The 16,009-nt window shown below is 40.9% G+C and overlaps 1 protein-coding gene across 1 annotated transcript in view; it reads left to right on the top strand.

The window, feature by feature from the left end:
* Positions 1-16,009, top strand: part of SPG11 (SPG11 vesicle trafficking associated, spatacsin) — an 85,943-nt gene that overhangs the window by 1,590 nt on the left and 68,344 nt on the right. The window contains exons 2-8 of the mRNA XM_058665915.1: positions 846-1,027; positions 1,685-1,909; positions 4,148-4,349; positions 8,587-8,724; positions 8,912-9,360; positions 10,570-10,715; positions 13,966-14,098. Of these exons, the coding sequence (XP_058521898.1) occupies positions 846-1,027; positions 1,685-1,909; positions 4,148-4,349; positions 8,587-8,724; positions 8,912-9,360; positions 10,570-10,715; positions 13,966-14,098 (1,475 nt within the window). The remainder of the gene's footprint in view (positions 1-845; positions 1,028-1,684; positions 1,910-4,147; positions 4,350-8,586; positions 8,725-8,911; positions 9,361-10,569; positions 10,716-13,965; positions 14,099-16,009) is intronic.

A 16,009-nucleotide genomic window follows, 5' to 3' on the forward strand; every position in this document is an offset into this window, starting at 1 on the left:
ATGAAGTCAGAAATGCGAGATTTTTCTTAAGGTTATTTTTGGGGATATAAACCAGTTCTATAGAGAAAGGGTTTTGAGAGATGAATTTCATGAGCATTTTTTGCAACAGTTTCAGATTTTAGCCCTTTTTTAAAATGTAAATTTTTATACTTAAAGTTATGGCATCATTAGTGTCCATCTTGTTACCCCATGTCTATATTTTGACATAATGCTTTAGACGTTCTAAAACTGAGCTATACAGCATGATAGTGATTAGTTAGTTCTATTAAATTTTAAAATGAAAAATTTACTCATTACATTCCCACCTTTCAAATGCTCAGCTGCACCTGGCTCTTGGTGTCTTTCTTGGGTGCCACTGACAAAGAACCCCTCCATCCAGAGAAACTTCTGTTGGATACCAACTTCACAATAAACTCATTTTGGGGCCTTCAAAGTCCGTAGATACAATTAGTTGCTTCTAACGAGTTTTTGAAAGCATCGAGGTCAGCAGAAGCCAGTTTGGCTCATTGTGAGTCCCACCTCATTCAGGTAACTTGTGTCTGGTGAGACCCTTGATAGGGACAGTTCTTCTAAGGTCATTAGGATCTAAGATGAAAGGAATAAAAGCTGTCAGCTCTTGCTGGGTGCTGCTTTTTCAGTACCCACTCTTGTCTAATTGCTTGGTATGGAGAAGTGGAATGAGGAAGCAAAGGGGAGAGGAGGAAGTCCTGGAAGGGCTTATGTTGCCTTCAGTTGGGGTGCAGGATTAAGGCTACTAGATGAACTGAGCCCTTCTTTGCTCTTTCTGCCCTTCACTCTCGCCACTGTCGATATAAATTCTTAATAAGTCTGAATTTTTCCTTTAGGTTTGTTTGGGAGGATTGTCATAACAGCGCAGCAACAGACAAGCCCAAACTGCTCGCTGTTAGTAAAAATTATGAGCTGTTTGTGTATGAATTTGATTTGAAAGATGGAGGATGTGACGCTGCTGCTTCCAATGGCTGTAGTAGGGATGCACTGCAAAGGCTCCTTGAAGAGCAAGGTATCAGTAAGTATCTGTAGGTGCCATTACCATGTGACTTTAGGCTGTGAGGCATTCTTATAGGAGGGAAATCACAGGTCTACATTGTGTATTACTGGAACCACTTGCCACGTTGAACACTTGAACTGTAGTTAATATAATGTAAGAGAGCTAAATGCTGCTAAACATTTCTTTGGTTCAGTGTGGCTACTCAAAGATGTAAAATGTATGAGACTTGCTTTTGTGGTACATGTTTGGGTTGGATGGTGCAGATCTTGTCTGGCTACAAAGCTGTTCAGTATTCTTGTTTTGATGGCCAAAAGAATTCCAAGCATTCAGTCCTTGGTAAGACACAATGTATTCTCTACCTTTGACCATAGGTTATAAGATTCTTTTTATTTGTTTCTTTTAAAAAAAAATCTGTTTCTGTGGGATCCCAGGGGTAATTTGGCTTTAAAAAAAAAATCTTTCTTCTAATGTGCATCAGTCATTGTAGGCCATCTGCAGTCATCCTCTGATCGACTTTCCCTTGACCACTGGCTTAGGTGAGCAACAGTTGCCTAGAATTGGACTAAATGTGGTTCCTTTTTTTTTTTTTTAAACTGGTGTGTGCTATGTTAATCATATTTGCCAGCTGTAAAACTGTGACCAGTGGATTTGAAATACTTCTCTTTTGTTTTGTAGGTATTTCCTTATCATCTTTACAAATTCTGTCGTTCCACAGCAACACATCATTGTTGTTCATCAACAACTGTGTCGTCCTACACCTTGTGTTTGCTGAGAGAGGTGCTGAGGTTGGAGTGCTTGGCTGCTTTGCGCTACCCCTGCCTGCCCAGACAGCGCACACGGTTGTTGATGCGCAGCTCTGCAGAGGAATTCTCTTTGTTTTGACGAGTGTAGGCTGGATCTGTATCCTTGGCAGTAAAGATGTTGATGGGTGTGAAACAGAGCAGACTACCTACACAGATGAGCCTTGGTAGGCTTTTGGTTTTAAAGACTAGGGTGTAGGGAGAATAGTGTTTTTCAGTGTAAGTTTCCAGGCAGAAAGATTCTCAGGAACTTAGCATATTCAACTATATCACCTTTCACTTATCTTAATATTTTCCTAGTGCAATAATTCCCATAGTCTCTATACTTGTGTTCTTTTAAAATTGTATGTGCTTTGCATTACCTGCTTATTAAAATAAGCTTCTTGAACATGTATGTAGATTCCAGGAGGTGTGTGGATTGCTTATTAATTTGTTTTGGAAAATGTTGGGTTCTTTGTCTCTAGCAGAGCTGTTAACTTTTCAACAAAATTACCTAAAAGGCTTGAAAAAGGATCCTTTATGGGAATTTTTGGTACCTTCATTTTTTTTTTAAAGAAATTTATTTATTTTGATTGGAAAGTCAGATTTACAGAGAGAAGGAGAGACAGACAGAAAGACCTTCCATTTGTTGGATCACTCCCCAAGTGGCCACAATGGCCAGAGCTGAGTCGATATAAAGCCAGGAGCCTGGAGCTTCTTCTGGGTCTCCCACACGTGTACAGTGTCCTAAGGCTTTGGCCCATCCTCTGCTGCTTTCTCAGGCCACAAGCAGGGAGCTGGATGGGAAGTGAAGCAGCCAGGATTAGAACCAGAGCCTATATGGGATCCTGGGATCCTGGCACATGCAAGGTGAAGACTTTAGCCACTATGCTACTGTGCTGGACCTGGTACTTCATGTTTGAAGCTTTTTCTACTTTAAATATATCTACAAAAATGTAAAAAATATTGGATTTGATTCGTTTATTTTTTATGGACTATGGTATTGTGTTTTCTGACACAATATGCATTAAGCATATGTGTATATGCTTAGTTGAGTACTTAAAATGGGTTTAGCATGACCTGGGAACTTAATTCTTACTTTATATTTCAAAGCTGATATTCAACTCAGCTATTGACATTTGAACTGTTAAGTGTGTTTGGAACAACTTTTTTTTTTTAATCAAAGATTTTTTTTTATTTGAAAGGCAGAGTTATATATAGAGGGAGAGACAGAAAAAAAAATCTTTCCTTCAACTCCCAAATGGCTGCAATCGTTGGAACTGAGCCAGGCTGCAGCCAGGAGCCAGGAACTCTATCCAGGTCTCCCACGTGAGTGCACGGGCCATTGTCTGCTACTCTCCCAGGCACAGTGGCAGGGAGCTGGATTGCAAGTGGAGTAAACAGAACTCAAACCAGTCCTATAGAGAATGCTGGTGTCAGTGTCAAAGGCAGAAGCTTAACCCACTGTGCCACAGTGCCAGCTCCTGGGGCAATGTTATTCCAACTTTTCAACTTTAAATTGTTTTAAGACTTATTTTTTATTTTATTGGAAAGGCAAATATGCAGAAAGAAGGAGATGCAGAGAGAAGGATCTTCCATTCACTAGATTTATTCCTCGATTGGCTGCAACAGCCAAAGCTGAGCCGATGAGAAGCTAGAAACCAAGAGCCCTGAGCCTCCTCCAGATCTCCCACACGGGTGCAGGCTCTCAAGGCTTTAGGCCATCCACCACTACTTTCCCAGGCCACCCACTTCTGCTTTCCCAGGCCACAAGCAGGGAGCTGGATGGGAAGTAGAACAGGAGGGACACAAACCGGCACCCACATGGGATCCCAGCAGACGCAGGGTGAGGTTTCAGCCACTAGGCTATTGTGCCAGGCCCTCAACTTTAAGTTTTATGAAGTCTGAATTCAGATTAGATGTTTCCAATGAAACTCAGCATACAAATTGAGATATTATTTAAGTATACGATGTTAGACTTGGAACAATTGTGAGAAAAAGATCATATACCTCAATTTTAAATATTACATGTTGAAATGCTTTATTATGTAAGATACTAAGTTACATAGATTAAAATTAGGTTCAACTAATCTCTTGCATTGTGACAGAACACAAATGGAAAACATTAGCAGTGTCTCAGATCCTGGTATCATGTGGGTGTATAGCAAGTATCGTTGGATAACTTCTGTATCAGGAAGTCAACCTGTGCCAGGTTGTTGGATGAGGGCTGCCTTAGTTTCCACTTGTCTGTTATTATAGCTGCAACACCTGCAAAGCTAGGGTGGTGATGTTCATAGCTCTACCTCAGCTGGGTGGGTATACTTACAAAACTGGTATTTTCCTTAACTGTAGCTCAAAGACATTTTCGACACAGTGGGGCTTAGGCAGGTAGCTCATGTGGATTTAGCACATCACCACGAAGATACGTGTAATGAGCAGCAACAAGAGCCAGCCATGATTAAATCCTTTGCTTCACTGAAAGTATCTCAAGACTTAGATGTTATAGTAGCTATCAGCCCCTCCAACTCTGCGATTGCTCTGAACTTAAATTTGTATTTCAGGTATGTCAATTGCCATGTTTTCTGAGTTGAGGTAAATAGTTATTAGAGTCATAAAAGGTTTAAAGTATTCTTTTCAATTAGGTCATGTTCTAGATACTACATAGATTGTCCAAGTGGCCATTTGTGCCTTTCTGTACTTTTGTCAAGAGTTTTTATTGTGACATATATATATATGGGTTATTTCATAGAAATAAATGCAATCAAGATTGCACAATTTAAGAAGTCTTTGATTACAGTTTCATCCATTCTTAGGCCGTGTTAGAAATTGAATTTGTCCTGTATTAGGGTGACTTTGCGTTTTGAGATCATGGCAACAGAGTGACAGCAGCAAGGTGTGTTGAGCTAGCTCTCTTCCTTCACAGGGTTTCCTGAGGCGTTTCCCTTGGAGGACCTGCACTTGTGGCTCTTTACTAGGAGAGCTAATAACTGAGCGTTGCATTGTTTTTTGATCTAGGCATTCTAGTTGCTTCTGGTTTTATAATATTTGAGGGCACATGTGTGTGATTTCAGTACTCATGTTAGCAGCCTGTTCATTGTGACTTATCTAATTGTAAGCCAGTCCATATTTATGACTCTGCTCTTGATATTTAGAGCCTTTCAAAACTTGTAGAACTTTTGTTTCTATCTTGAAATGAATGAGATCAGCTGAATAATTGGGAATGCTTCTTGACGAGTTTTATTGCTCACTGTTTGGATCACAACAAAGGGTAAATTCATCCTCACATATCCACCAGAATTCTTTACAACTGTGATGCGTTTAAGTGGCTTTTAAAAATTCTTTTTATTGGAAAATCAGATATACAGAGAGGAGGGGAGACAGAGAGGAAGATCTTCTGTCCATTGATTCACCCCCCTGCAAGTGGCTGCAATGGCTGGAGCTGCGCCGATCTGAAACCAGGAGCCTGTAGCTTCTTCCAGGTCTCCCATGTGGGTGCAGGGTCCCAAGATCCTTGGCTGTTCTCGACTGCTTTCCCAAGCCACAACCAGGGAGCTGGATGGGAAGCAGGGTTGTCGGGATTAGAACCAGTGCCCATATGGGATCCCGGCGCCTGCAAGGGAGGATTTTAGCTACTAAGCTGCCACGCTGGGCCTCAGCAACTCGCTTGCTAAGAGCAGGGTTCTACTGTGAATGTTTTGGTTTTTTTTTTCCTTCTTCTTTTTTTAATATATATATATATTATTAATTACATTGCATTATGTGACACAGTTTCATAGGCTCTGGGGATTCCCCCAGCCCCTCCCCATACCCTCCCCCCATGGTGGATTCCTCCACCTTGTTGCTGTATTACATTTCAAATTCAGTCAAGATTCTTGCATTGCAAGAGTATACCAAGCATAGAGTCCAGCATCTTTTTGTCCAGGTAAATTCAGCAGTTTCTTGGGGAGACCATCTCTGGTCTGAAGGCAGAGCTGGCAGAATATCATCCCGATCAATTTTAAGCCACAACATAACATCAACGACAATTTACAACATTATGGAATTAATTGACATGGTATTGAGTAACCAATATGTTAAAAAAAATGCAAGTTCTTAACCACATCCTGTGACTACTTCTTTGACATTTCAATTTTAGTTTATACACAGAACTGGCTGCTATACACCTTAAAATGGCTATAGGGTACTATTCAGCTGAAACAGAACAGTAAACTTCCTTCAGGACTAGGGAGAGGAGCTTTCTCTGGTCCTTACTTAGTTCCAACTTTGGATCCTCCCCCTCTCTTGCAATGACCATCAGGGTCGTTCCAGAGTCCCCCCCCCCCAACACACACACACACACACACACACACACACACGCACACACGAATAGATAGGCAGAGAACAACAAGGAAAGCTTAGAACCAGACAGGAAATGGTCAGCATGGACTCACACATACCTTACTAGGTAGGACACAAATATTAATTACTCCTCACTAAGGTATTGAAGATTTCTCTGCACACCCCTCCTAAAACTGCTCTGCACCTCAATTGTTGACATATGCCTTGTTAGAATTATAACCCAGTTTAGACTATCCTAAAATCTGCCAAGTTAAGCAAAATTATGCTTTAACACTATAAACTGCTAAATACTGAAATGAAAATCTGTGGATGTTGTGACAACATTCCAGAGACAACACCAGGCACATTGCTGTCAACAGACTTCATTGAACTCAACTGTTGTAACATTATCAAGAGGGACACAACTTGTGCAGATCAATGATTGATTGGTGTTTATTAATAATCTATGTGAATGTTCTTTAGTATAATTTGAGTTGACAGCCTGTTTTCCACCTGTAAGCTCAAGTGTCAAAGCAGTGTTTTGCTTTGGCCTTGCTCTTCTGTCCCTGAAAAGGAACATTAACTCCTCATTTATCAAAGTGCTGCTTATGAAACCCACTACTTCTGCTTTGAAACTGTAACATTTTTAGAGCCTTATTTCCATAAATTCAATGAGAACCTGTTTGTTTTTTGAATTTGTCTTCAACTTTTTAGTTCCCTTGGCTATTTACATGGCCTACAGCTTTGATTCTGTTGTATCGGAAACCCAAACATGGTTAAGGCTTAGTTCAAGCTGGTCTTCATTGGCTAATAGAGCCCCACTCCACCTGTGATTGTTAGAGCAGAACCAGCTTGAGGTGGTTCTGGGATTATGTTGCTACTCCATTCACCTCATTACTCGGAGCTATTCCTGGATGATCTCGCCTCTTTAAAGGAAGTGGAACCCACCTACTGGGTGTTCCATCAGTTTCTCAGTTCCCCTCCCCCTACAAAAGGCCGCCCCACTTTATGTGCTCATACTGCATTTCTCCATGTCCCCTGTACTGTTAACTCCTTTTTGATGTTACATTCACAGCTTAATCACCATGTCCTAGCAGTCTACTTCTTGATTCTTTGGAGTTTATTCACTTTATTCAACTCTATCCATCACTCTAACTCATGCTGCTCTAATTTCATCTGAATTTTTTTAACCACCTTTTCATTGTTCTCTTTTTGTCAGTTCTTCTCAAATCCATCCCAAAGAGCAGCCACAGTGATACCCATACAATGCTTATTTTTTTCTTCTATTTTATTTTTGATTTTATGATAGAATTCCATAGGCTATGGGATTTCCCTTATAGAATGCTTATCTTATCAAAGATACAGCCAGGGTCTACCTTTTATTGGGGGAGGAACTGCCTTCTAATGCATTGTCTTGGCTACTTTACCTTCTCTCTTTTAGATTTTTAAATTTATTTTTATTGCAAAGTGAGATATACATAGAGGAGGAGAGACAGATAGAAAGATCCTATGTCTGATGACTTGCCCCCCAAGTGACCGCAATGGCTGGAGCTGAGGTGATCCGAAGCCAGGAGCCAGGAGCTTCCTCCAGGTCTCCCACACGGGTGCAGGGTCCCAAAGCTTTGGGACCATCCTCTACTGCTTTTCCAAGCCACAAGCAGGGTCCCGGATGGGAAGCAGGGCTGCCGGGATTAGAACCGACACCCTTATGGCATCTCAGAATGTACAAGGTGAGAACTTTAGCTGTTAGGCCACCATGCCAGGCCCTCTCTCTCTTTTTGTCATAGTGCCTTAGTAAATATTGTTGATGTATTACAAAGTGTTGAAAGGGTCAATACTTATTAATTGCTCAGAGGATTCAGTACCTCTGCTTCCCCTAGCTACTCTTTTCCAGTTGATTATATTGCTGTCCTGTTCAAAAACCACCTTTAGCTTCCTTTTCCACCCAAAAACGTAAAAATCCTTTGTGACCCACAGGGCCCTCAGCCTCCAGTCCATTGGCATTCCTCCTAGCCTTCTCTCCACCTTGCTTCTTGTGCACTATACCTTACCTGGCCTCAGATTCTCTTGTGTGACAGCCCTGTTGCACATATTCTGTCCAACTATACCCAGACTTACACTTGACCTTCTAATTCTTAAGGATTCCCCTGGCTTTAGCTTAACTCTTGTGGTAGCAATATAGTGAGTGAGGCACAAATTATGATCACATTGACCCGTTTCAAAGCATTTTGGGCCTTGGTTTCCGTATCTTCAATAATGGAGTATGTTTCCTCATAGGTTTGTTGAGAGGCTTAAATAAGACTTCTGTACTGTTCCAGCACAATATCTGCAGTATAGTAGAATATAAACGCCAGAATATAAATGTTCTAGAAGACTGACAGCCCCAGGCAAATTATTGAGGTTGACTTTATCATTGTGTTGTAATAAAATAGATTTGAGTTTATCATCATTTTTTACTATGGCTCTGATTATTTAATGTAGGCTGCATCCAGGACACCTCCTATGTAAAAGAATACTAGAAGACTGTCCTATTCAAGGACCCAAGGGGATAGATGAAGATGATCCTGTGAACTCGGAATACAACATGAAACTGACCAGCTTTTCTTTCCGGGTTGATAGGTACAGAAATTTCCGGGGTTTTTTTGTTTTTTTCTTTTGTGTGTGTGATGTTGACATTTTTGGTTATGTTGATTTTATACCTTTTTGGTAGAGGTCTTCATGTATTAAAATAAATTTCCCCTGCCCTGGGTTAGCATTTTACTTAGTGCTTTTCATGGTAAGTTGTAAGAGATATCCTGTCTTTCAGGTCTTGGAAAGCTCAGCTGTCATCCCTGAGTGAAGCAATAAAAAGTTCCACATTGGAAGTTTCTTGCCATGCTTCATGGTTTCAGGATATTTTGGACTCAGAGTCTTCTGAATCTGGTAACTGCAGTACCAGTGTGCCGAGCTGGACTTTCATTCCACAAGACACGATGTGTGGCCCATATAATTTGTCACAGAAAGGTCATGCCAAGACCAGTGATCCTGGACGACTGTGGAAGATCATGCACTTCAGTGAAGAAGAGGAACCCTTAGAGCTTAAATGTACGTCAGTGACAGGATTCACTGCGCTGTTCACTCGAACGACAGAAAGGACAGGCTGCACCATTGTCCTCTGGGATTTGGAGACTCGGGGTGTGCAGTGTTTTCCCCTCAGCAAGAATTCTATTCCTATAGACAGTGCTGGAGACCAGCAGCCGTGCTTTGTGCTAACAGGTGAGAATGCATTGTTGTCATATTGAAGTCTGCTGTAGAGGGGTGTACTTTCCTAATGCATTTCACTTCTGGTGCCCTGGTACTTGTGTATGCATACCCTCACCTTGCAGTGGTATTCCTTGATGGAATTCATTTAGTACTCCCTAGGTAGTGTTGTCTGACTTTTTAAATTAAGGTCATATCTGCTCAGCGAAATGCTAAGATAGTAAATCAGAGAAAGCCCAAGTGTTGTAAAGGCTGGATTTTGTACCAAGTCTTTGACTTCAGTCTGTATGGCGGAAGGTGACGTCTGGCTGATCTTGGACTATGTATAAACTGCAGATTGACTTGGTGTGGCTTGCACTACATAGGCTTTTAAAAAGATCTTACCCTTTTAGACTTGTAGAATTTGAGGACTTAATGTAATTTTTCTAGCAATTACTGGAAAGACTGCAAAATTTGACAACAAAAGACTTGTATTACTAGCTACCTAGAAACTTATGAGTTGGAGCTGAGTTCCAATTGTTGTTTTAAATGGACCATTTTATTTCTTGTATTTCTCTCTCTCTACTGCCTGGTCCCTGTGGGCTTGGGGCATTTGTGATATGTCACATGTGCATTTTTCCAATATTAATGCCAAAACCACCTACAAAGGTATTACATGAGGGACCTTTCCTTCCTCGGAGTCCCCTCCTGTCACTATGGCAGTAAATCTCTCATATTTCCTTGGGTCTTGCCTTCCTTGGAACCCCCTGCTGTCACTATGGCAAGAGCCTGTCTCCCTTTCCTAAATAAATCACGCTTTGCAAACTAGGAAAAAAAAGACCTAAGGTATTGAATGTTGTGATTAAACTGTTTCTTCATTAGTTCTAAAATTTTAGTACCCATGTATTTCTATGGGTTAAGACTATTTTATTTTAGCAATCTTGGTATCACTTTAAATAATTAAGGATCTCAGTTTAGATTGTGCAGGGTATTATAAAACAGAAATAGCAGGATTTAGTGCTGTTTCATAGGATACATTACTCTTACGAAAATTGGCTTTTTGTGATCAGTGTATTAAATGACTCCGAAACATTAAAAAAAGCACACAATGAATTAGTTGTAACAGTATAGTATCAGTATCCAATATTTGTAATTGCAGTATAACTATATAGAAGTTAATTACAGATTAATTCCTAAGTCATAATCCTAAAAACTTGCTAAAGCTGGCTTTTGTTTTTCCTGTAGAAAATGGACTCTCCATGATTTTATTTGGTTTGACTCAAGAGGAGTTTTTAAACAGACTAATGATCCATGGAAGCGCCAGCACTGTGGATTTTCTTTGTCATCTCAATGGTTGGGGGAGATGCTCCATTCCCCTACATGCACTAGAGGTAAGAGAATTAAATGTGCGTAGAACCTGACTAGGTTATTCTGTCATGTACTCTTTTTTTTCCCCTTTTTAAAAATTTTTAAAAAAATTTTTTGTCATGTACTCTTACTGACTGAGGATCTAGTAGAATTCATCTAACCTAGCGGCAAAGGGGAGATATGAGGGGGTCTTAAAAAAGTCTTAAACTGCACATTGTCTTCTAAATGTTTGTCACAGATTTGACTTTAAGTTTCTTCTTTTTGTAACATTTATTTTATGCATTTGAAAGTCAGAATTAGAGTGGCTGGAGAGAGAGATTTTTCATCCGCTGGTTCACTCTCCAAATGGCCATGACTGTCAACTAGGCCAGACTGAAGCCTGGAGCTTCTTTAGGTCTCCCACGTGGATACAGGAGCCCAAGGACTCGAGCCATCCCCCCCTGCTCTCCCAAGCCATTAGCATGGAGTCGGATCAAAGAGGAGAATCAGGACTTGAACCAGTGCCCTTATGGGATGCTGGCATCACAGCCAGTGATTTTTCGCACTACAACACAATGCCAGCCCCTGCCTCAGACTTCTTGAAGTGTCCTATGTAGTCTTTAATCGTCCATTTACTCAGTACCCTATCTTGCTTAGTAGCTTACCCTTTTTTCAGCTTAAAAAGCTAAGAGATCAAAATTATTTAAGAAAAGAGAAGTTGTAGGAAATGGAGGCAACACAAGCTGATGAGACTAATTGAAGTGGAAGCAAGTCATGGTAAGCTTGGCTAGGAATGATCTTTCTTCCTTTCCTACTTTTTCATAATGCAGCTTTACAAAGAGCTGTACCAAGGCAGGATTTAGAACCAAGGTCAGGGCTGTTCCTTCTAGAACAAGATGGTAATGCTGTGTGTCAATGTTCTTCATGACAACTTCATTGAAATACAAATCACATACCATAAAATTGCTCTTTCTGAAATTTACAGTCCAATGTTTTTTAGCATATTTAGAGTTGTGCAACTATCACTGCCTAATTCCAGAACACTTTCATGGCCTCATAAAGAAACCTCATGCCCCTTGACACTGCCTATTCCTTTTTCCCTCTAGTCCCAGACATATTTTCTGGCTCTGGATTTTGCTATTCTTGACAATTCTTGTGTAGTCAGGTGTTAAACAGTGGGAATACATTCTGATAAATGCATTGTTAGGCTATTTCAACATTGTACAAACGTGGAATGTACTTACTAAAACGGTTTTGATGTTATAGGCAATGTAATCGCATGCCTGGGTCCGTCATCATTTATGTGGTCCACTGTTGGCTGAAACACCAGGATGTGGCCATGACTATAAATGGAATTAGAAAATGTGCTGACTGCTTCCAAGTGTTTTTAAGGTTCATCAATATTGTGGCATGTGTCACTATTCCATTAGATGTACTCCATTTTGTCCATCAGTTAATGGACATTTAGATTGTTCTTGCCATTGCAAATAATCCTGGTGTGAATATCTGAATAGATTTTTGTGTTTTTAGAATTGCTGTTCGGTTATTGTTCTTAAGTGTCATCTTAAATTCTTAAATTTACAGAAAAACTTTAGAAAACAGTAAACCACATCCGTTCACTCCTTTCCTAAATTCACTGTTAATGTTCTACCACATTTGTTTTAACTGTGTGTATTCTTTGAACTGTTTGAAAGCTGCAAACTTCTTAATCCTCCACTCTAAGTACCTTAGCATATATACCTTTGTAACAAGAATCTTTTCTTACTTAATTATATCAAATTCAGTTTTTCCTCCCATGAAATAAAACAAAGTTATTTTACATTGTGTATGGTCTCCCTCTGGGACCAGTAATTTTTCTAGCTTATTCTTGTTTTGGAGGTGTCAACTTTGATGAACCCTAGTTTTATGCAGTTTTTTTTTCTTTTTCTTCTTCTTCCATACATTGCTTTCACTGATATCTTGGCTCAGCCTCCCTAGTAAGTCAATACCTAGAACTTTGGATGATTGTTTCTCAATCTGGTCTTCGGCCAGCAGCAGCATCATCACGTGAGAATGTGTTAGAAACGCAGGTTCTGAGGTGAGTGTGTGGCACAGCTAGTGGCACAGAACACTCACATCCCATAGCAGAGTTCCCTGAGATTGAGCCCCACCCTCAGCCTCTGATTCAACGTTCTGTTGATTCACCAAGGAGATAGCCGTTGATGGCCCAAGTACTTGGAGCCCTGCCACCTACGTGGGAGACTCAGCTGGAGTCTAGGCTTCTGGTTTGGATATGTTCATCCACAGTGTCTGAGGACATTTGAGAAGTGAAATCAGTGAATTGAAGAGCTCTCTTACTCCTTCTGCATGTGACTCTGCGTTTCAGATACATACATGCATGAATGCATGTATACATACATAGAAATACAGGCTCATGGGGCCTACCACTGAGCTATTGAATCCCACTAAATTGGGGGCCAGGCTCAGCCATCCATAATTTGAGAAGCTTTCCAAGTGATTCTTATACTCAGTGACTTAGGCTAAAAGTGGTAAGTTGTTTCTGTAAGGGATGATAATAAATATTTTAGGTTTTGCAGGCTATGTGGTTTCCATTGCATCTATGTAGCTGTGCTGATGCCGTCTTGGATGGTATATAAATAAAAAAACATGTGGATGTTCTCCAAGCACCTTATTTAGCCTAAGGAAAGGCAGGAGTTGGATGTGTTAGGTGGATATTGCCTGTTATTTCCAAACCCTGCTTTTGGGCCATCAGAGATCTGCAGATAGCTTCAGGACCTGTTGGTTTTAGAGCTGCATCACTTCTCTGAGATTGTCTGTCTCATTTTTTTATACCTTGGATTTTCCTGATGTCCCATTTAGATATGTGTTTAGTCTATAATACTTTAGGTACTCTGAACAGGAAAGTTCTTCAAGATAGCTTCTTAGGAATCTGCTTCTAGCCCATTTTTCCAGTTAACTTTATATCATACTGCTGTAGCGTCCTCAGGTAGGCTCTAACTTAACTGTAAGGGTGACCCAAGAATGGTTTTAGAATTACAGTCAGAGCTGTGGGGGGATTTTTCCAAGTCTAGGCACATGCTTGTGCTGAAGCTGAGGCAGGTGTCAAAGATGTTAGAGACATGGCTCAGATCGCACAGTCACTGTCAGCATGTCACCAAGAGCCTCACGCAGAACAGATAGCTTTGTGCATCCTCCAGTAGAACTTGGGGACCAGGACTTAAGATTTTAAAAATACAAATCTGAATCCCATTTTTTTTTTCCAATTAAAAAATCTAAAATTTGCCTCCTACACAGGCTGGGATAGCAAATCGTCAGCTGGATACAGTGGATTTCTTTTTGAAGAGCAAGGAAAATCTTTTTAACCCATCCTCAGAATCCTCTGTGCCTGGTGAATTTGATCACTTTTCATCCCACTTATTTTTAAAAAGTAAGTATTTAATAAGTAATCACCTTCAAATCATTGGCATTTTAATGACTTATCAAATATCAATTCTGCAATTTCATGTATTTGGAAATTTGAGAGACCTGTCAGAATCTGCAATGCTCTCCTCCTAAGTAGGTTGTCTTTTGTTCATACCCTTTACTGTGCTGTGTGTTTTTGGTGTGCAAGGAAGAAATGATCGTTGAGATTAAAGAGTTTTAGATAAGAGAATAAAATCTGGGACTATCACCTGTCCTTAACTGTCTTATGTGTGTATTGACAACTATGATTTTCTGAGCTGTGGTTACGGATTTGCTCTAAAAATTTTCACCTTGACTTTTCTCCTTTTTTTGTGGTGGGGGGGCATATTATATTACCAGCACTTCAAAATTCCAACTTTCCTTTTTAGAAGTATTTATTTGAAAAAGTCAGAATTGGGAAAGGAGAGTCAGAGATGTTTTCCATCTCCTGCTTTCTTCCCCGCATGGCTGCAGTGGCCAGGGCTGGGTCGGTCTGAATCCTGGAGCTTCATCCAGATCTCACACATGGATGTCAGGAACCCACACACTTGGGCCATCTTTCACTGCTTTTTTCCACTTTAGCAAGGAGCTGGATTGGAAACAGAGCAGCTGGTACATGAACCAGCATCCAAGTGGGATATTGGCATTGCTGGCAGTAGCTTTACCTGCTACACCACAATGCCAGTGCTTTGGCTTTTTGTTTTTATATTCCAACTAGGTACCTTGATTTTCCTCTACTTAGAATAATAGCATAATAATAAAGTGTTTCCCGCCATAAAGATTTTTTTAAGCTTACTGATTTTTGTTATTTTATGATACAATTCCATAGATCGTGGGATTTCCCTTATCCCCTCCCCAATTCCCTCCCTCCAGTTATATCATTACTATAGTATATAGTTCTTTCTTTTTTTTTTAACAATATTTATGTAGTTAATTAAGGCACAAAGGTTCAAGGGCTAAGGAAAGTGGGTAAGACTATCATTTCCACATGTTTTTTTCTATATCTGGGGTAAAGAGGGAGGTAAAGGGAGAAGCCCCACCCAGTCTCCCACCCATCCCAGGTCCCCAATGTGAGGCATGCTCTGAGGGTCTTGCTCAAGTGGTTTTGATAGTTCAACAGTTATGAATTGCTGCCAATTCACCACTCCAAGCACGATGAGGTTGTTGAAGAATCCACTGATTGACGTAGTCTGAGTCTCCATTTGCGCTGTTTTTCACTGCCAATATATGGCCGAGGTGGTTGATTGGTTTGTCCTGTCCTCTGTCTTTTCATGGTTAGGGATCTCAGTACGGCAGTTCAATTGGGGGGATCCCTAAAGAAACTTTGTCTGAGGTGAATCCAGACCAGGTTCTTGTGTGTACTAGCAAGTACAGGGACCAGTACAGTCCATCGCCCCAATCAGCTGGTGGTTGCAGTTGCTGAGTCGGTTCTGTTTCCAGCACTGTCTTCCACTGGAACCAATGGGTGTTGCAGTCCAGTCTGATTCTGTCCAGCACACACTCAGCCTTCACATAAACCAGTGGGAGCTGCAGCCTAGTTGGAGCAACCCACAATGCCCTCCACCACAATAACCCCCATCCAGGTTCCTGTGCTTGCCATTATGTACAGCAGACTAGTCCAGTCTGTCCCACATCCCATTCAGCTCTCCTGCATGTCAATGGGCATTGAAACCTAGTTCAACCCAATCAGCTCCACTATCCAGCCCCCACACTTGCTGTTGGGTGCCCTTCTGCCTAACCACCTTAGCCCTTGTCCTGGTTTTTATGCCCTTCAGTGGGAGTGGTAACCCAAGAGGGAGGAGCCCACTATTTCCCTCCTAGGCCACTCCACTCCCGAATTATGCACACTCCAGGGGGTTCTGCAGTTTAACTTGACAGAATTAGGCCCCAGTGCCAG

Source organism: Ochotona princeps, chromosome 6 (genome assembly GCF_030435755.1).
Source record: "Ochotona princeps isolate mOchPri1 chromosome 6, mOchPri1.hap1, whole genome shotgun sequence".
NCBI lineage: Eukaryota > Metazoa > Chordata > Mammalia > Lagomorpha > Ochotonidae > Ochotona > Ochotona princeps.